The sequence below is a fragment of the Populus nigra genome, chromosome 3 (genome assembly GCF_951802175.1).
Source record: "Populus nigra chromosome 3, ddPopNigr1.1, whole genome shotgun sequence".
NCBI lineage: Eukaryota > Viridiplantae > Streptophyta > Magnoliopsida > Malpighiales > Salicaceae > Populus > Populus nigra.
Genome location: NC_084854.1, coordinates 4597746 through 4618328, shown reverse-complemented (window position 1 = coordinate 4618328; position 20583 = coordinate 4597746). Strand labels below are relative to the sequence as shown.

General features: G+C 32.9%; 3 protein-coding genes and 1 non-coding gene across 4 annotated transcripts; 3 read left to right on the top strand and 1 right to left on the bottom strand.

Moving 5' to 3' along the window:
• The first annotated feature begins 4410 nt into the window (after positions 1–4410).
• On the top strand, positions 4411–5891 carry LOC133687926 (transcription factor MYB123-like). Its single transcript, XM_062107272.1, has 3 exons — positions 4411–4617; positions 4787–4916; positions 5005–5891. Exons 1-3 carry the CDS (start codon positions 4485–4487, stop codon positions 5606–5608), a joined length of 867 nt encoding a protein of 288 aa, XP_061963256.1. The 5' UTR covers positions 4411–4484; the 3' UTR covers positions 5609–5891.
• An 8269-nt stretch (positions 5892–14160) lies between these two features.
• On the bottom strand, positions 14161–15718 carry LOC133690138 (NAD(P)H-quinone oxidoreductase subunit U, chloroplastic). Its single transcript, XM_062110341.1, has 5 exons — positions 15418–15718; positions 15241–15302; positions 15062–15151; positions 14847–14981; positions 14161–14398 (listed from the first exon to the last, which is right to left on the bottom strand). The coding sequence occupies exons 1-5, from the start codon at positions 15677–15679 to the stop codon at positions 14303–14305; spliced, it is 645 nt and encodes a 214-aa protein (XP_061966325.1). The 5' UTR covers positions 15680–15718; the 3' UTR covers positions 14161–14302.
• Positions 15719–15858: 140 nt separating this feature from the next.
• TRNAD-GUC (transfer RNA aspartic acid (anticodon GUC)) lies at positions 15859–15930 on the top strand. The gene has a single exon. It is a non-coding gene; the product is annotated as a tRNA-Asp (tRNA).
• Positions 15931–15992: 62 nt separating this feature from the next.
• On the top strand, positions 15993–19959 carry LOC133690137 (peroxisome biogenesis factor 10). Its single transcript, XM_062110340.1, has 11 exons — positions 15993–16296; positions 16409–16440; positions 16535–16624; positions 16906–17000; positions 17090–17300; positions 17701–17770; positions 17881–17959; positions 18141–18271; positions 18734–18828; positions 19215–19303; positions 19413–19959. Exons 1-11 carry the CDS (start codon positions 16077–16079, stop codon positions 19513–19515), a joined length of 1215 nt encoding a protein of 404 aa, XP_061966324.1. The 5' UTR covers positions 15993–16076; the 3' UTR covers positions 19516–19959.
• The last annotated feature ends 624 nt before the right edge of the window (positions 19960–20583 follow it).

Genomic DNA, 20583 nt, shown 5'->3' with positions numbered 1-20583 from the left:
AAAAAAGAAAAAAAGAAGGTGGTGGTATGAGAATTCCATGTGTTAGAATTCTTTAATATTTTAGATATTGAAAGGGAATTAGAATCCCGCTTATTGAGAGTTGAATAATTGGCGTTGGATGACATGTTCCGAAGAAAATCCCACGTATTAAATTCTATAATATTTTATTTATTGAAAAGTTGTTAATATCACTACTGATTTACACATTAATTTAGTGAATATTTTTTTTTAAAAAAAAAGAAGGATTGGGGCATTTTAATTATATTTCTATTGCAATTTATTACCTTTAATCTAGTCGTAACACTACATCTACAAACTCAATTGAACCAAGTATGATATTAATTCATCTATCGATAAAACTTTCGTCTTTCAAAGTTTCTCTTTGAAAATCCCTAGGTTTTTTTTTTTAATATCAAAATAACCGAATCTTGTCACCTCAAATAGAAAAAAGAGTGAGTTTTAAAATGTGTGGTTGGTAAATGTCCAAGGCTCAACTTTCCATGGTTTTTTTCTAATTAAAAAAAAGGTTTGAGCGCAAGATCTTTTGGTAAAGAGAAATATTAATACTAATTAAATTACAGTTCATTGAAGAATTCCCATATCGTTGAGTTTAAACATTTCAATTTATAGACTGTCTACTCTGTTCTTTTCATCCACAATTCGCAGACCATGGGTCTGGCATTCCTCTCCTACACCTGGGGTCCATCAAAGAGATAGTAGACATGTTACGAGCTGTACTCCGACCTCTCACAAAAATATAAGATACCCACTATAAAAAAATAATAATTTATGGATCTCATATATATTTTTTATTTTTTTTTGGAAAGGAAGGAATAGAATTCCCTGTACATGCCCCATGATGAGGGTCTCCTGCACATCACAAAGAAAAAAAGAAAAAAAGAAAAAACAAGGTGTAATTATGAAAACGACCGAAATTAGTCGTATAGTATGTTTCTGACGCTTAGTTTATATAACCCAAGGAAAAACAAGACAAAAATAGTAGTCTCCGTCATAATTATTATAACATTTGTGAGGTTTCCCTCTCATGAAGTGGTTAGCATGAGGGCCAATTGAAACGTGATCTCAGAAACAAAACCTAAAACTACACCTAACCTACTTGCAAGTCCTCGAGAAGGATTGAAAGTTAGCTGAGACTTCAATACAGACAACTAAGAATTCTTAGAGTTGCGTCTCTTTCTTTGATCAAAGCTAGGGATGCGCCATAACCACACGAATGTGAACAATTTTTCTAGTTGCGTGTTTGAATATTTGCTTCTGCAAATCCCAAAAAGTAAAACCTCACATGTTTACTTCTATCTGTCTAAAGTCGAAGACACCTTTTGGGCTCAAGCGAACCATCGCTAATTTTCTCAGGAATGTAAACATCCTTAGCTACCAGATATACGTTTTTAAAGTGATTTTATGTTCACCCAAAGGAATTTCCGGAAGCAAAGGTCTTTTACTAACTCTTCTAAGAAAGTGGAGAAAATCTACCATTACTTAAGACCTGCATGCAGTAGACCTACGTCATTTGAAATTATTTTAATTCCGATGAGTAAATAATATTCTTGCATAGTCCAGCAAAATCCCAGTGAGGGTCTCGCAAGAGTCCGACGAGCCGACCAGCCGTGACTATACAATTACAGATTCTAAGCCCTAGTGATTGTCAGGATCGTAATTTCAATGTAGATGAGCATCAGCTTAATTTTTATGTGAATCGATGTTTAATGAGATAAGATACGGAGGTGAGCGAGAGACTTAACCCACTATCTAATTTACACATATTGTATTTTATGTGTGAACTTGTTTTTTTAGTTGTGGCGTTCAGAGTTTAATATTAATCAATATAGATTTATTAATTGCCATGCCTTAATTAGATCTTTAGGATTTGATTTTATGTGATCCTTAACGTGCAGTAATCTTCTCGAGAGAATAAAAAAAACCCGGGGGTTGGTTTGGTATCCAACGACTAGCAAGCGAGTAGACAAGACGCGCCACCAGTTTGATCCAAAATGCAGTGACGTGTGGTGGTTGTGGGTGTTCCAGATTGATATGACTGGTTTTGAATGTGCTAAAAACACCCAACCTGTTACCTACCCCGATGTTGGTTCTTATTTCACAGCGCGTACCTTTCTCCTACTGCATTGATATTTGATAGCATGACTTGTCGTTGCCGCCCAAATACCAAACTGGATCCTGCCTTTACACACGATTATTAATTATTAATAATCGATTAAATCGATAGAATATCTAACCCGTGAATCATCGGGTTATTTTTAATTAGCATGTAGTTGACCGATTGAAGTACACTCTGAACCCCACTATATCTCGCTACCCGTCTCCCTCTTGATTATATTAAACTGAAAATTAAGTTGGGGGTTAGATCATCGCAGAACGTTAGGTGGGAATCACATTGAATCACTAGCCAAGAGATATAAAATATAATATTTGATTTGTCTGCGGTTTTTACAACTCAAAATACCAGGTCCATGATGCAGAGGACGAAATAAAGCTGAAACTAATTTGTACGGGCATAGCTAAATTAGTCCTGATTTAAGTTTATTTTTTAAATATTCTGTTTGAGTTTCATAAACTTTAAAACCATCAAAGATTTATATAATCATTAACTTCAAAACCCGTTAAATTAGTCAAAATATGCACTAACCTCACGTTAACCAAAGCACAAATTACACCTCTTTAAACTTAAACGTGCCGTCTGACTTAATGCTCTACCAGATTCAGGTAACGGATAAATCACATGACATCACTACCGATTATAAACTATTGCCGTGAATAATTATCATTAAATAAGATATCGCGGTATCTTTTTTATTATGTTTTATAAACATTAATGAACCATAGAATTTGGTAAGACATGATCTGGTTTTCCAACTCATAAATTCTAATTCCTAGAATTCTCAATGCACTCTTTTACGATCATCTTCCTTGCATCTATGCAAATACAAGCACTGTGTATTCTTCAAGGGTTGGTTTGTTACTGCTGTATTTTTATTAATTTAAGAATCGTACAGTCTTCTAAACTTCCCAAAAAAAAACTTGTTTTGTAGGTGCCGGGACCGTCCTCCGAAAGGCCTTGGTGTAGTGGGTTTTCTTAGAATCCCCTTGTCAAGATCTGCAGAGATAGGAATATTGCCGAAGTGTTTTTTCCAAGAAAGTTGGCGCTGCGATCTTTATTTGTATATTATTTTCCCCCCAATCAACTTAATAAAAAACAGGTGGCTTACGCACCTCTGTCCGAAGACTCTGAACCACATCACATATAAAATATATTAATTTTTATCCTTCATTCAATATCGCGGGTCGTCGGCAGTTACTTCTTATTAAATTAATCAATAATTTAGTATTCCCTTTGCCTAATTAATTAGTAAACAGCTGCAATATGTCTATAGACTAGAGCAATTATTGGATTCACAAAACAAGTCTTGGATAATAAATATATGCGTGTAATTAAGAGTGTTCTTTCTCTTAAAACCCAATCAGTAGTACTCTTTAGCAAGTAATATTAATACTCTTTAGTAGATTAAAAGAGAACACGTCCCACTTAATCCCTGTAAAAGAGTCAAATTTGACACGTCACGCAACGTGGAAAACTTAGATCTATTAATTTTGAAGAATGAGCTCAGATTGCCTTAGCAGCCAACAAGAGTGCTGCTAAAGAGGCAACCAGGGTTTTCTTTTTTTAAAAAAAATAAAACAATTTAAACAAATATTACTCACGAACCAACGCAGAAACAACATGGCAATCCTAGCACGGACAGCCACAAGGTGTCAGGGCTGACACCACATGTGTGAGTTTAAAAATTATACCTGAGATTGATTTTTAAATTATTTGTTTTTTTAAATATATTAAAATATCTCAAAAATATTATTGGACCGCAACTATAAACAACATTTATATTTATTAGAGAAATAAAAATAGAATTCCTATTGGTCAAGGGTGAATATACCCCTGTGGTAAGACCATAATACCCTTTGAATAAAGGGATTCAAGAGAGACTGAGGAGGAAATAAGAGAAGGATAAAGCCATGGATAAAAAGGGTATGGACATCATTCAAACTGTGCACACAGTACACGCATTTATTCCTTTCCTTCTATTATTAATTTCTGAAAAGAGGTATTTATTGATTTAAGAGGGAGTGTGGAACTGTGTTTGAAAAGTCTTTTTTTTTTTAATTGAATTTTTTTTACTTTAAATTAATATATTTTTGATATTTTAAAATTATTTTGATATATTAATCTCAAAAATAATTTTTTTAAAATAAAAACATATTATTAATATATTTTTTAAAATAAAAAATATTTAAAAAATTAATCATAACCACGTGACCGCACGTTAAATTAATAAGTTGAAAGGAATCAATTGGATTCTCATTATCCCGGGATCTTGGCCTATAAAAGGGGAATAGATCCTCTCTTACCAAATTATTGTGGAAGTGCGCGTGTGTGGTGATCGTAGAGAGAGATGGGGAGGAGTCCATGTTGCTCCAAGGAGGGGCTCAACAGAGGAGCCTGGACTGCCTTAGAAGACAAAATACTGACGGCGTATATCAAGGCCCACGGAGAAGGCAAATGGAGAAACCTCCCCAAGAGAGCAGGTACCTCTCGTGCAAACATTTAGCTAGCTTGCATATATATATATATATATATAGGAGTGGAGTTGCTTGATGATCATTTTAATGGAGATTTTCACTAAATAAAGTACTTTTTGCCCAAGATTCTCATGAATCGAATTTGTAAGTTTTAGTGCTAATTAATAATATGCAGGTTTGAAGAGATGCGGCAAGAGCTGTAGACTCAGATGGTTAAATTATCTTAGACCGGACATCAAGAGAGGCAACATTTCCAATGATGAAGAAGAACTCATTGTCAGGCTCCATAAGCTTCTTGGTAACAGGTTTTCCCTCTCTCCCTCGCCCTCTTACTTGCTTGCTTTAGGCCATGAGTACTATTCCTACCATTTACTAGCATTCTTGAATGCGCAGATGGTCTTTAATAGCTGGAAGGCTACCTGGGCGAACAGACAATGAAATCAAGAACTACTGGAACACTACTCTGGGGAAGAAAGCCAATGCTCAAGCATCTCCACAGTCCAAGCAAAATTCCCAGAGCTTTAAAAAACGAGCAATTGAACCCATGACTAACACCCAATCATCAAAGTCAACACTGGCAACCCAAGTAATCCCCACCAAGGCCACCAGGTGCACTAAGGTTTTCCTCTCATTACAGTCACCATCACCACCAATACCGCCACCTAAAACTCTCTCCTCAACAGCCATAGACGACCCACCACAAGCTCCCTTGTTAAATCATCAACAAGATAGCCCAAATCTTCACTGCCGTGATGACTCAGATTTCTTGAATTTTGGACACTGGAATGAGTTTCAACCGAGTGATGGAGGTACACTAATTGACAATGATTGTGACAAGAATCTGTCCATTGATTCTTACCATTCCTTAGCCTTATCTGATGACCTATTGTTCAAGGATTGGGCCCTGAATCGTTGTCTCGATGACAATTCAACTTTGGACTTGGAATCTTTGGCACATTTGCTTGACTCTGAAGAGTGGCCTGAGATGCGACATTGACGAGAAACGACGACAAAATCTCCACCGTAGAAGATATGTATACAATTGATCTGCCCATGAATAAATAGGCATTCAGTGTTGATGATCACCACTTGTAGAATGTCTTAATTGACTATTAATGTAGAAATGAAGTAATAACCAGCTCCTGTTTAGTATGAAATTAGAGCAAGTTTAAAGTGCTCGCTGTGCATGTAACAAAACTACAATTAGCTATTACATGGAAATATGTTCTCCTACTATATTTAATAAAATTTCCTCTCAACATCATTCCACAGCATATAAAGTCTTCACTATTTCAAATTTTTTTTCAATTTTTTCTTTATTTTAATTTTTTTTTGGTATTTTTTATCATGTGTTGATGTTTAAAATAATAATAAAATATTATTTTAATATGTTTCTAAATAAAAATATTTTAAAAAATAACTACTAATATAATTATAATATTCTATTAAAAAATTTTTTTTGTAAGTGCTTTCTGTGGGTTCGCGTGGATTGATTCACCCATGCTATAAAAAAGTTGGTTTCTTTATTATTTATATATAAGCGACATTTTAGAACTCTGCTAGCTTTTTTAATGAACTTTTTTTTTTCCTTCTATATTATTTTTTACTTATATTTCAACTTGTTTTAATTAAACACTTTTACAGTTACTGATATTATTATTTACACTTGGTATTAGCTAATGTTTGTTATGTCGTACAATAATGAATTGAATAGGACAATTATTTTTGTGAAATTATTTGATGCATTTTTTTTATAGTACAAGTCCAGGTTTTTATAATGCGTTTATAGTGGAGAAATTTTTATCCTAAAAATAGGACAAGTTTGTCAAATCTCTTTATAAGAATTAACCTTGTTAGTTTGGGTTAATATAAAAATAAAAACAATAATTATTATAATTTTAAAACCTGACTAGAAATTAATCCGGAACAAGAATCGAGTTATGAATTGGATTGATCATTGACCTAAATCAACATAAGGATATAACTAATTGTTATCATAGTTTTAAAACCCTATTCAAGAGTCAACTCGAAACTAGGTCAAGGTCACAGGCCAGGTTTACCATTAACCTAGGTTAACACGAGGATAAAAGTAATTATTATTATAGTTTTAAAACTCGAATCAGAGTCGACTCGAGGCCAAGCTCGAGTCATAGGTCGGGTTGACTATTGACTCAGATCAATGTAAAGATAAAAATGGTTATCATCATATTTTTAATACTCGACTCGAGGGTCAACCCGATGCCATGCCTGAGTCACGGGTCGGGTTGACCATTGACCCGGATCAATGTAAGAATAAAAAATAGTTAATATTATAGTTTTAAAACTCAACTCGGGTTGAGTTGACCATAGACCCGAGTCAACTCAAGAATAAAAATGGTTATTATTATAGTTTTAAAACCTTACCTGGAAGTCGACCAGGAGCCAGGCTTTGGTCACGGATAGGGTTGACTATTGACCCGGGTCAACATAAGAATAAAAATGATTATTATCATAATTTAAAAACTTGATTAAAGGGTTAACCCAGGGCCAGGCTCGGTTTGACCATTGACCGGATTTAACATAAGGATAAAAATAATAATTATTATAATTTTAAAACTCGATTATGGGGTTGACCCGAGGCAAGACCTATGTCACGAGTTAGGATGATCAACTCAGGTTAACTTGAGGCAACATGAAAATAAAAATGGTTATTATCATAGTTTAAAACATGACTCAAGGGTCGACATGGGGTAAGGCTAGAGTTACCGGTTAAAAGGGTCAACCCTAGATGATCCGAGTCAATACAAGGATAAACATAGTTATTATTATAGTTTTAAAACCCAACTTGGAGGTTGACCCGAGGCAAGACCGGGGTCACGGGTTTGGAGGGTAAACATGGGTTGACATAAGTCAACGTATGGATAAAAGTGGTTATTGTCATAATCTTAAAACTTGACTCGGGGGTCGGCTTGGAGCAAGGCTTTTATCACAGATTAAGAGGGTAAACCTGAGTTCACCTAAATTAAAAAAAAATCAAAGCAACCTTGTTTTGACCAACAAAATTAAAAAAAAAAATCAATGTGTTTTTAACTTGTGTTTTATCTCAAGTTAAACAGGTTGTTGGATGATCTGGATTCTTAATCAAGTTAGGTTGGATCAATTATTTTTTTTTTTAAATTAAATCGGTTTAAATTCTAAATTGACAATGTCTTATTTAAATGTCTATGAAACACAAAATATAACAAATTATAATATCTATTTTTATTTTGAATAGCTATTTCTAACTATCGGGATTCAAAATATTAGTTTTAAAAAAATTGTATTGTTTTTTTTTTAACTTTTTAAAATCGTCTCGTCATTTTTTTTTTTTTTAAATCTTGAAATGTAGATCCTCGATTTTGTTACTCGCTACAGACAAAAGTGGGGTTGCCGGCGGGCAGGTCACTACGCAAATAATTGAATTCCTCCAAAGAAAGCCGTCAGCTTTTTGTGCTGCCAATGGCGGAACAGGAATTCATGTCCCGGCAGGCTGGGAGAAATTTCTAACATGTGCTCGTGGATAACAACAACAAGCTCTGCCTTCATGGGATCCACAACGTTTTATTACTTCTATATAACAAGACAAATGATGGGACTGCTCTGCTCGCATCCAACAGAATGAATGCAGTCGTTTTGCTTCAGCTCTCTTTCCTCTTTTCCTTTTCTTTCCAGATGTCGTTGCTGATTGTAACGATGCTCTTCTTGCACTCATGCCAACTGTGCGGTGCAGGCAAAGCAGCCATTGTTTTTACCTCCGCAATTCTCCTTCATCCATTTATTAGTACCAAAACTTTTTGTGAGAGCCAAACGAGGATGTATATAATTTTCTTTTTCTTTGATGCCCTGCATGCTATTATCTAATTAAATTAGGGTGTGTGTATATATATGTATATATTATTTAATGTACATTTACCGCAATTTTTGAAAAATTAGTCACTACACAACGATTTTTGGTGAAATAAAAAACTATAGTCTAAAGAGACGGTATTGATGATCACTTTGTTATATAAGATGGTGACAAATACAGTGTCAAGACATGGCACCTCTACTGGACAACACCTAACCATCCACGCCAACCAATGCTGCCACCATCAGCAACCACGCCAACCAATGCTGCCACCATCAGCAACCACGCCAACCAATGCTGCCACCATCAGCAACCACGCCAACTTCGCAACATTGCTGCTGTCCAACTACCACTGCCATGGGTAATTTTGTTTTCAAGATTTTTTTTTAATAGATTTGTTTTCCAATGCCAATTCATTCACTGTAAATAAACAAAATCTAGTATTTGAAAAACAATATTTTCTAGTAACATATTTTCAAAACTATTCCTAATATACAAGAGAAAATTAATTAGATTTACCTGAAATATCCTTAAAATTGACTTTAAATTAATGAAATCAAGTTTTTTTATAATAATTTTGATTATTTATATGTAAAAAGCAAACAGATACATGTTATGAACATGAATGCTACTAAAATTCTTCCTAAGCAAAAATAATGATCACGATTAAAAATAATTTAAAGCGTGTTCAAGATTATAATAATTGTTTTAAAAAATAATTAATTTAAAATATATAAAAATAAAATTTTTATTTTTAATATCATTACACTAAATCAATTTAGAATTATATAAAAATAATTTAAAACAACAAAATCAAAAACTTTATATATAAAAAAAAAGTGTACACAAATCCTAACTTAGACACGGGGGTAGCTGAGAGGGAGACGAACCCTGAAATCCCTATCTATCAGTCATGCCATCGTTCCAGGACCAGAAAACTAGAGAGTCACCTTTTTGTTAAATAAAAAAAAGAAAGGTGTCCTAATCGCTGGTTCAAAGAAGAGAAATTTTAGTGGTGTTTACTTTTCGTTCAATGACACTTGTGAGCGTGACCAGCCCTGTACTCCGCAAGGTCCCCTACAAGGACCACTAATCTTTGTAACTCAGCTTAACGACGGGCACTCAGAATAATCATAGAGTTTAGATTCTGGAATCACTTCAAAAAATATTTGATCTTTCTTCAACCTCGTGTCAGCGAGGAAAAGAGAAGTTTTATATATATATATATATATATATATATATATATATATATATATATATATATATATATAGAGAGAGAGAGAGAGAGAGAGAGAGTATGGCTAGAGTGGTTTTTTTTTCATTACTCTTTATTTATTTATTAAGAGATTTAATGATTCTTGAGATTCACTATAAAACCAAATTAATCTTCTACATTGAACTACCATAACTGAGAAAATTTTATTTTATCGGAAGAAATCATATTAAGAAATTATTCATGATTAAGGTCACTTGTAGGGAACATAGCTATTCGTTAGGTGCAGATTATAAGAGAAATATTTCTTTGCAGTAATCATTTGCCGCGAGCAAGGTTTTGGGTAGGGAGGTAGTTTTTGTGGTTAACTTTAGCCACTGAGATTAGAAAAAAATTGTTTTATAAAAAGTATTTCTTCTTGTTTTTTATATGGTTGCCATGTGCTATTAGAGGTATATTGATTTTTTTTATTGACCAGCAAAACAATAGAAAAAGAAGGTGGCTGGTGGTGCTTCTGGAAGCGCCAGCATGTATGTTGCTCTATCGTATTCAAGTAGCACATGAAACGGTTTACGATGACAAAAAATAACCTTCCAAGTTGTTTTTTGTTTTGTCGTGGAGATGACTATCTGTATAAGTGGTGCATATATTTTCATTATCGATGGTTCGACGTCAATTTGATTTTTTCTTCTTCTTTCCTCTCTTTATCTCGTTTGGTGCACTTCTTTTTAAAAAATCCATTTCCTTTAAGATCTTTTTTAAAAATTGGATTACGTCATTTTTATTTTTTAATATTTGATTTATTGAAAATTGATTTTTTTATTTTTTTTTCTATTGGATTATAAAAATTAATTTTTAAAAAATTAGATTATAAAAATTGATTTTTTCTATTGGGTTTTTTTGTTGTCTTTTTTATTTTTTATTTTACCCTCCATCATTAAGTTATTTATTAAGTCGGGTTGACTCATATCGGGTTCTTTTAACCTTTTTTTCATTGTTAATTTGATTATTATATTTTTTTAATCATGTTATTTAAATTATCAATTAAACGAATGACTCAAATTTTTTTTCTTACCATTCATTTCAACATTGAAAAAGAAATTACCGATGGCAAAGCCTGCAAATCAAGTGCAATCCATGCTCGTTGATTGATGTGAAGTGGAAGAGGACGGATACAAGGAACGTACAAAAATTCAAATTACAACAAAGAAAAGGAAACTACAAATGGATAGATATATTCTTTAATAATGAACACACCTCATCTCTAAGCAGCAAATGTTGATTGATGTATCATTGTTTTTACATCGAGTATCTTCTTAAATTAAGGTAGTGTTTAGTATGGGTAATCAAGGTTAAAACTTAATGTTGTAAAATTAAGCTTTTAAAGTATGAATGGTTAAGGAAAAGCAAGTTGTATTTGTTTTCTGAAAAGTAATTTTTTTAAAAAATATTTTTCAAACTTTCATGTGTTTGTTTGCTATTAGAAAAGTTGATTAACAGAAAACACTTTCCAGTCAAAGAAAAATTTGGCTTGGTTTTCAGGAAAGTATTTTTCTGGAAAATTTGGGCGGAAAACACTTTTCGGAAGTTGTGAAAAATTTAGAAATATCATTATTTGCTGATTATATCAAATTTGATTCTCAAACTTTTGATTGCTATATATATATATTTTGTTTTGAATATTTATTTTTTAATTTCATCTCTTAAAATTTAATTTTTATATTAACTTTGGTCCTTATTTTTATAATTGCTATTTTTTTTCTTATCAATTTTTTTATTAAAATTTTTTATCTATCAAATTTGGTCCTCATTCTTTTGATTGTTACTTATTTTATTTGAAATAATTTATGAAATGTTAATTATTATTATTTTAATTTCTTCATCTTTCAATTTTTTTATTTTTTTTATCATTATTATTTTGATTATTATTTATTTTATCTGAGATAATTTATGAAATTATTTTTTTTTTCAATTTCATTCCCATTCAACTTTTTAATTTGTAAGATTTGTTCCTCATTATTTGAATAAACCTGAAAAAAATAAAATATTAATAAGTTATTTTCCAGCTAATTTTTCATAACATAACCAAACACTGGAAAATGTTTTCCAACTTATTTTCCATTACACTACCAAACATCGGAAAATACTTTCCCAGAATTCACTTTCCTCAAAATTCACTTAAAAAAAATATTATTTTTCAGCAAACAAACAGGGCTGTAGTGATTTCCTCAGTTAGATGTACATTCTTGCCCTCCAATCATGGAAGTTAAAATTTAACTCTTTTAAAAAAATCCCAAATAATTTTCTATTCCTAGTTTACTAATCATTATCAATTACTAATAAAATGATTACTCTCTCTCTCTCTCTACTAACAATTTATCAATAAAATAAAAAATATTAAAAATAATTTTTATTTTTTAACCATTACCAAAAACCGTCTAACACCTTCCTCCCACCCACCCCAGGAGAAGAGATAAGAAGAGAAGTGGTCCCGTTGTTTAATGGGCTATACTAAGATGTTTTGTACTCGGCCCATATTTGACCCACCTTTTGTTTGTAGTTTGACGCTTCCAAACCCAAGTAAGTAAGATATTGACCTTTTAGATTATGTTAATACTTGTCAGGGTTCTCGAGCTTGATGTGAGCTGGCTTATTTATTTTTTTCAATGCAAAAAAATAATGGCAGGTATTTTTAATGCTTTTTTATTATTAAAAAAATAAATTATAAATTTAAAAATCGATACATGTGTTTAACAAAATGAATTGAGATTTGTATGTGTCAATAAATACTAAAAAAACTATTAATATTAATAAAATAATTAAGTCAATAAATTAAGAGAAATATAAATATTAAAATATTTGCTTTCGTTACGTGAAGAATTTTTTTTTTAAATAGTTAATTATGCAACAACAATTTTTTTTTTGTAAAAACAAGTAATAATTTCAACTCCTTTGGAAAAATATATAATTATCTAGTACAATTGCTCCTTCTCTTATAAACATATTTTTTCAACAAAACAATATCTGCTATTATAATAAATATAAAAAATATAGTTGATTTTAAATAATAATAAAAAGACATCTCTCTTATTAAAATACCTTTCATCTCATCAGCGCGTTACCTTTTTTTTTCACTTTAATATTTTTATTAGACAACAGCTTATAAGAATTGTAAAAGCAAGCTTTAAAGAAAAAAACTATGTTTTGAGAATTTTAATGTGAATGAATTTTTTAAAAAAAACAACACACTCATCATGCGTTGGCGATGAGAACTTTTTTGAATGCATTTTTATTTAATTATATAATAATTTATAAAATGAATGTTATAATTTTATCGAAAACAAAATCAAAATTGAATAACATCTAATAAAATATATCTTTAACTATTTATTTTAAATGAATTTAGATTAAAATTGTAGGAAAAAGACATAAACACCTTTATAAATAGAGCCCATGTTTGGTTAGATTTGCTGGCTTGTCACATAAAATATAAGGGCAGTCCCATATACCTGTTCTGCTTTTATTTTTAAATGAATAAATGATGTGTTGTATCTTGCTTAGATTTTATAACTGAAAATTCAGCTTTGTAGTTTTTTTAGTATAAAATGTTATATTTTAATTTATTTTTTATTAAAAAAACTCCTAATAAACATTATCAAAATCTCAAAAAACCAATTTCTTGACTCAAAACATCTAAAAAATACAAAATCAAACTAGAAAATAAATATTTGTCTACCCCAATTTACTTTTTTAATAAAATAAATGTTGAAAAACATCTAAATAGAAACCTCTGCTGGTATGTAAATTTTTGACATGAGAATCGATTTTTTTTGTTGTCAAAAGTTGTCAACTAGTAACTTTCAATTTTATTCTTCAAATTCAAACTCAAATACTGAAAAATAAAAAAAATAAATTTTTAGACCAATATTAAAATTTTAAAAACTAAAATGACCTAAAACAATGTTAATGTAGAATATAAGGACTGAACATAACTTTTCTCGTATAAATTTGAGATGGTCCTTCTTGTTTTTCTATTTTCTATTTGATTTTTATTCCTTTAATTTTGACTTAATGCTATAAATTAAAATTATATCTTGATAAATTGAACAATCAAGTTCTAAAATTTTATCAAAATCTTTACTTTCAAGAAAGAGCAAACACAAACTTTGAAGTGAAAAAACATTAAATAAAAACAAAATAAAAAAAAACATTGTTTTAATCGCAGTTTTTAAACTGTGAGAGGCTATAAAGTACAACTACAGAAAAAAAGCCAGGTCTTTTAGTTTTCTTCTAGTATGTTATATGACTTATGTTTTGTTGCAGATAAGATAATTTTATTTTTTATAAAAAATTATCGTGAAAAATCCACACCATTTAGTGTTTTATATAATTATAAAATGTAATATAATAGTAATAGTCAAACAGTGTAAAATAGGATATTAATAGCGTTAATGCTAATCATAATCAGACATGAATAAATTTGTGTATATATCTATTTATAATTTCATATAACAAGACAAGCACACCTTAAAGGGAGCTTATTACGAGGATAGTTGATATTTGATAATGAATCAAGATTGTTTATAAACCATTAAACAGTGCTACATACAAATTTATCTGTTGAGGGTAACGGATAACGTGACGGCTAGGACTAACCATGCCAGTGCAAAGTATCCCACCAATCTTGTCGGTCCCTCATCCTCTGGTTCCTGCAACACAAGTCATTTGATCACCGTGGAGAAATTTATGGATCGTGTAAAAGGAAGGAAATTGAATTTATGATCTAAATTTGAAGTTTTATAAAGCTATTCTTCAATTTCTGGCACCACTGCCACATCCTAAGAGAGGCACCGATGGATTTTCAAGTTTCAACCACTCATTGGACTTGGAACAGAGAAACCCTGACAGCAAAACTCAGAGTTTAGACATTTTAAGGGCCTAATGTGCCTCAATCATTCATAGAACTTGAAGAAAATTGATGGTTATCCATGATATATGTATCAGAGATCTGGAGGATAACCAAAAATCTTGACTGCCACAAAAACCTGAAAGGTTGATATTACTTGATATTATACAGGCCTTGCAGCTAAAAGGAGAGCCAATAATAACAAGTATTATCCCGCGGCGGAGGAGACAATATTTTAGTTAGGTAGGTACCTGTGGCGGAGGAGGTGCAGTTGGTGTAAAGTCCACTTCATAAGGCCACATGTATCTTTCTGGTTTCTCACTCCTGACCAAGCTCCAATCGTACATTCTTCTCTCATCTCTAGAGGATAAAATTGTGTAGGATTCCTAATTAAGAATGAACAGAAAGAATGATTCACAATCTCCCATAAATTAAAAGAAGAAAGATGTCATCAGGTAATATTAACTTTTAGAAGTTCTATTTTTTCCCTGACTTCTGCTTCATCAAGCCCCTGATTCAGGAGCTCATCGACCTTGTTTTTATATGCAACCGTAACCTGTTGAATAAGAAACAGAGAAAACGAGAGATTTTACTAAATGAAATAAAATAGACTCATAAAACTAAGTTAACAACATTATTGGAGACCTCGTCATATGAAGATCTTCTTTGGATCCCAAGTCTGCCATAGTGATCCACATCTGTAATCGCTGCATTCCAAACTCATTCTTTACTATCAGACGCAAAATAATATGTTGTCTTATCAAATTAAAAGCGCATATATATATATATATATATATATATATATTGGGTTGTAATATTTACGTATGCCACGAAGAGCTCTCTCCACATTAAGAGCAGAAATCAAAGACGGAGGCCCTCCTGGAACTTCAATGTAATTCTCTGAATCTTCTACCTCAGTTGCTGCAGTCTCGGCTGCTCCATCGCTAGAGCTTCTAATATAAAATCTACGTTGTTTCGATGCAAATGAGACCGATGTTAGGAATACATTGCCATTTTTGCACGCCCCATTACAGAAATTTTGCCGGGAAATATACACAGCTGCTGTTGTCGATGGCACAGACATGGTCCTGTGACCCTTTTTTTTCCTGTTATATCCATATCTATGGATTGCTATTATAGTTTGGTGGAGATAAGCAAGGGCTTCTTGACCAATCGAAAGTTATCCAATTGCCTTGGCTTAACTTTGTTGGTGTTAATAATATATACTATAAAATTATTAATTCGATTAAAACGCACAACGAAGTCGTTGTAGTATAGTGGTAAGTATTCCCGCCTGTCACGCGGGTGACCCGGGTTCGATCCCCGGCAACGGCGTATTTTATTTTTAGATTTTCAGAATTTATATGGTCATGAAACGACGTCGTATGCTGTTCTTGATGATCTTTAATTATCCTCTCAGTTCTCTTTGTACTCAATAATAGTTTATAAAAAATCTGAGGAAAAAAAGCGAAAAATTAAATATGGGAATGAGAAGGCACGGGCAATCCTCCGGTTCGAGCAATGACCCTGGGCCCAGTGGAGAATCCGGTCGGACTACTTCCTCGACCACCACAGCTAGCAACGAACCACGGCGGTTTCCGCTAGCTGCTCAGCCAGAAATAATGAGAGCCGCCGAGAAAGATGACCAGTACGCTTCCTTTATTTACGACGCTTGCCGCGACGCCATTCGTCACCTCTTTGGTCTCTCTCTAACTTAATTAATCTTTACCTCTTCAATTCAATTCCAATTTTACGACTAATAACTCTCTCTCTCTCTCTCTGTTTTTTTTTTTTAATCTAAATGTGTCTATAGGTACAAGAGTTGCTGTAGCTTACCAGAATGAGGTTATTATTAGTCATTTCCTTTTTAATTAATCAAACAATTTACAGTTCTAAGTACAATTAATTGAGAGTGTTGTTGTTTGATTTTGTTTTGCAGACAAAGCTTTTAGGGCAAATGCTATATTATGTGTTGACAACAGGTTCAGGACAGCAAACCCTTGGTGAAGAGTATTGTGACGTTACTCAGGTATTTATCATTGTTTTGAAGATTTTCATTTATAGCTTTATAACCTGTATTGTTTATGCATCATTGTGAATTTCCTTAAAAAGGTTGATCCTTGACCACACATTTCTAATTCTATTTTTAGGTCTAGTAATTGTATGATTAGAAAGTGACTGCAAGAGCAGTTGGTCATAATTGTGGACCTATCTAAACAGTGCTACTGCTTTTTTGGTCTTTTAAATTTTGGGGGAATTCTATAAGATTTTTAGTTATGTCCACTTCTCTGACAGAATTTGTTTTTCCAGGTTGCAGGGCCGCATGGACTTGCTCCAACACCAGCGAGGCGTGCTCTTTTCATTGTATATCAGACGGCTGTTCCTTATATTGCAGAAAGAATTAGGTGAAAATCCCCCAACCCATCCCTTGTCTACTATATTTCATACTCATAACTAAACATTTTTATGTGAGAAACTAGCATCTTCTCTACAGTTCAAGAGTTGCGTCCCGTGCCATTGCACTTGATGATTCTCTGTCTGATGAGCCTTATAGAGACATTGCTTCAGGGACCAGTCAAGCTCAATCCCCCATAATAATTGAATTACCGTCTTCATCTTCTTCTGGGACATCTGTTTCTGTACTATCAAGGTTGAGGCAGAAATTTAATGGAATATGGACGCAAGCAATTCAAAGATGGCCTACGGTATATTTATCCTCAACTAACCTTGGTCATGCAAGCTTAAATGTGCTCTTTTAGTTTTCTGGGGCAATATCGAGGATATGAATATTTTTTGGATGAAGTTTTGATTTGTTTTGAAGGGTTCATAATAAGTTATTTACTTAATGTCCGTAATTTCCATGATTCCTTTTCTGAGACCTTTTTCCTTGTTCCTTTTCTCCCTTCATGATTTGCATCACAAGTTCATTACTGCTCCCATCAAATTGGTTCCATGAACACCTTGTGCAACACAAAAAATTTCCTCTGTTTTATTTTTTTTATCCTTGATGACTTGCAACACAAGTCCACAATTGCACCCATCAAATTAGTGTTGTGAACTGAACACCTTCTGTAAAACATAATTTTTTTCTTCTGTTACTTTCAGGTACTTCCTGTAGCTCGTGAATTTCTGCAATTGGTTCTTCGCACAAACCTTATGTTCTTCTACTTTGAAGGTGATTCCATGTGTCAGAGATTCGTATATTGCAGTAAAAGTTAATGAATTTTTTTTTCAGTAAGTATTCATCTTGTGGTCTATCTTCCCCCCCTTTGTTTTTCTTTGCAGGCATGTATTATCATATATCCAAACGTGCATCTGGTATACGTTATGTATTTATTGGGAAACCATCCAATCAAAGGCCTAGGTATGGAGTTCTGTACTTCTCCTAACCAGTAATCACACCTTTAATCTCCCTGTGCGTGTGTGTTTATTCACACCTCCTCATTTCTAGCTTGCTACAAGACATCATTTTTTCTGGTCTTGCATGCCAACCCATAAACATTTAATGGTTAATGTTTGAACAATTTGAATTGGCCTTGGTACAGATACCAAATACTTGGTGTGTTCCTTCTCATTCAGCTGTGTATCATTGCTGCTGAAGGTCTCCGCCGCAGCAATTTATCTTCTATTGCAAGTTCAGTTCATCAGACATCCTTGGTGTCCCACCAAACTGCAGGTAATCAATTTTAAATAACATTCATTGTCTGTTATTGCATAAAAATCATGTTCTGGTAACCCGATAACTTCATTCTTCAAGACAATTGCTGCCTCTTCATGTTTGTGCAACATGCAAAAGGTATCCAATTTTCAATACAATATCTTGGTTAAATCTTTCCTTTCATTACCAGGTTCAACAGGAAAACCACACAAACTACAACTGCAGTAGATATTGTAGAAACATGAAATTTGTATTCTCAACTTATTTCCACAGCGAAGATATCAATTCAGTGTTTTTGTATGAAGTGCCTATAAACATAAAACCTAAATTTTGATTGCAATTTGATGAAGATGCATTTACTGCAATGTTTTTTTTTTTAAAATAATTCTCCAAAAGTGAATTGTTTTGCCGCATCTATTACCTCATGTGCGACCTTTGCTAATCTACTACAATCCAACTCATCTCCTCATGGGTTTATAGGACGTGGTTTGCCTGTCTTGAATGAAGAAGGCAATTTGATACCTTTGGAGGCTGGCAGTGGGAATTGGGTATCAGATTCCACGTCAACTTCAGAGGTACATTTTCTCATTTTCTCACTGAATTTTGTATTTTGCTTATCTTGTTTAAGCTATTTTTCTGGTGAGAGAAATATTTTGGAAAAATTACAAGGCATCATATTCATGCAAGTGGCATGGTTATGGAACCAGTGCCCTTAGCTGAGGCATCTCACTTTGCAACCCTTGTTAGTGGTTGTTTATCTCCTTCCTTTGTTTAACAAAACAGGAGTTTTGACAACACTTATGTAATATGTATGCCATATGAGGAGGTTGATTCACTTGCTTACCATAAACTTTCCGCCATTTGTAGAGCCAAATCATCCCAAAAATTTCCAGTTTTGTTCTGTTTAATCTATTTGGTATTAGATGTTAACCCTATTTTACTGCTGTTTGTGTATGACCAGTCTAATGCAATAAGCAGCAGCAAATGCACACTCTGCTTGAGTAATCGGCAATACCCAACCGCTACAGCTTGTGGTCATGTGTTCTGCTGGTACTCTATCCAACTCATGTCTTTTTTTTTCTTGGCTCTTGTTCTTCATGTTTATACTCGTTTTAAGGAGCCATTATCGACTAATTTGTGACATGTTGTTTTGGTGTAGGAATTGCATTATGGAATGGTGCAATGAGAAGCCTGAGTGCCCACTCTGCCGTACCCCCATAACTCATTCAAGCTTAGTTTGTTTGTATCATTCAGACTTCTAGTATATGTGATTACGGCGGACAATGTCGATAATAAGCAGCCTTAAAGAGAAACAAGCTGGAAGCAACTAACTTGCGCTCTTTCTTCCCATGCATCAAGGATTTTTGAGGTATAATCTGAGAATAACGGTTTAGCATATGATTTCCCCCATGTTGACTACAGTTGTGGTCTTGGTAAATGGAGACCTCATTTTTTTTTTTTTTGGTAATAGGAATTATGTTCTGTAATGTGGTGTGCAAGGCTAGTGTCCACATGCTGTGTGTTTAGAGCACAATGTACTTGATAGACAATCCATACAGGAAACAAATCATTGATTCCAGACCCTTTGTAGATTGATTGCTTATTGGGGTCGACTGGAATATTCCTAGTCTTTATTTATGCAGAGAGGAAAACAAATAAATTTTTATGTATTTTGGGATGGGCAAAACCTATCATAATTCTTATCATTTTCCATGGTTTCTTCAGTCATTAAGAAACATTACCTACCATCATATCCGTTTATTTATTACATCAGATCAGTGCACTATCAGATGATCCCATTTCTCAGGCGAACACGATTAAGTAAAATAAAAAAATATTTTTGAGATGAATTTTTACATAAAAATTCTGCAATTACTTGTGTCGTGAAACATGATGGTGGTAGCCGTCCACCCTCAAAAGTCGGGCACAGTAAATATGATATATAAAATTTTAATAATCTTACTTATCTTGGACACATTATAAATCTCAAGTTTTAGAATATATAAAAATTTATATTTCATGAGTTCTGGATTTCGTGGTGGCGACAATAAAATACTATCAAGTGTTGAATTCGATATCTTATGAATAGAAGAAGATCCTGAGGTTTATCATTGAGCCGCCTCTCGTGATTCCCTTTAGAGCATTAACAATGCTAGGGATTTTAACTTCTTTTTTTTTTTAATGAAATTTTAAATCAATTTTACCACGCTAGACTCCTAAAAATAATTCTCCAAGAAAAAAAATGGTTCGTAAGCTTTCGCAATCTCATCTGGGCCTAACAACGTCTCTATCTAGTCCAGGGATCTAGGCCCACAATTTGCTTTTTAGAT

What these genes read in the sequence shown, in the direction of transcription:
- LOC133687926 (XM_062107272.1), top strand. Translation starts at nt 4,485, where the DNA reads ATGGGGAGGAGTCCATGTTGCTCCAAGGAGGGGCTCAACAGAGGAGCC. An exon ending in AAACCTCCCCAAGAGAGCAG is followed by an intron (nt 4,618 to 4,786) that starts GTACCTCTCGTG and finishes AATAATATGCAG; the next exon opens with GTTTGAAGAGATGCGGCAAG. An exon ending in CATAAGCTTCTTGGTAACAG is followed by an intron (nt 4,917 to 5,004) that starts GTTTTCCCTCTC and finishes TTGAATGCGCAG; the next exon opens with ATGGTCTTTAATAGCTGGAA.
- LOC133690138 (XM_062110341.1), bottom strand. Translation starts at nt 15,679, where the DNA reads ATGTCTGTGCCATCGACAACAGCAGCTGTGTATATTTCCCGGCAAAAT. An exon ending in GAGAGCTCTTCGTGGCATAC is followed by an intron (nt 15,303 to 15,417) that starts GTAAATATTACA and finishes TTTGGAATGCAG; the next exon opens with CGATTACAGATGTGGATCAC. An exon ending in GAAGATCTTCATATGACGAG is followed by an intron (nt 15,152 to 15,240) that starts GTCTCCAATAAT and finishes CTTATTCAACAG; the next exon opens with GTTACGGTTGCATATAAAAA.
- LOC133690137 (XM_062110340.1), top strand. Translation starts at nt 16,077, where the DNA reads ATGGGAATGAGAAGGCACGGGCAATCCTCCGGTTCGAGCAATGACCCT. An exon ending in GGTGTCCCACCAAACTGCAG is followed by an intron (nt 18,272 to 18,733) that starts GTAATCAATTTT and finishes ATGGGTTTATAG; the next exon opens with GACGTGGTTTGCCTGTCTTG. An exon ending in TGTGGTCATGTGTTCTGCTG is followed by an intron (nt 19,304 to 19,412) that starts GTACTCTATCCA and finishes GTTTTGGTGTAG; the next exon opens with GAATTGCATTATGGAATGGT.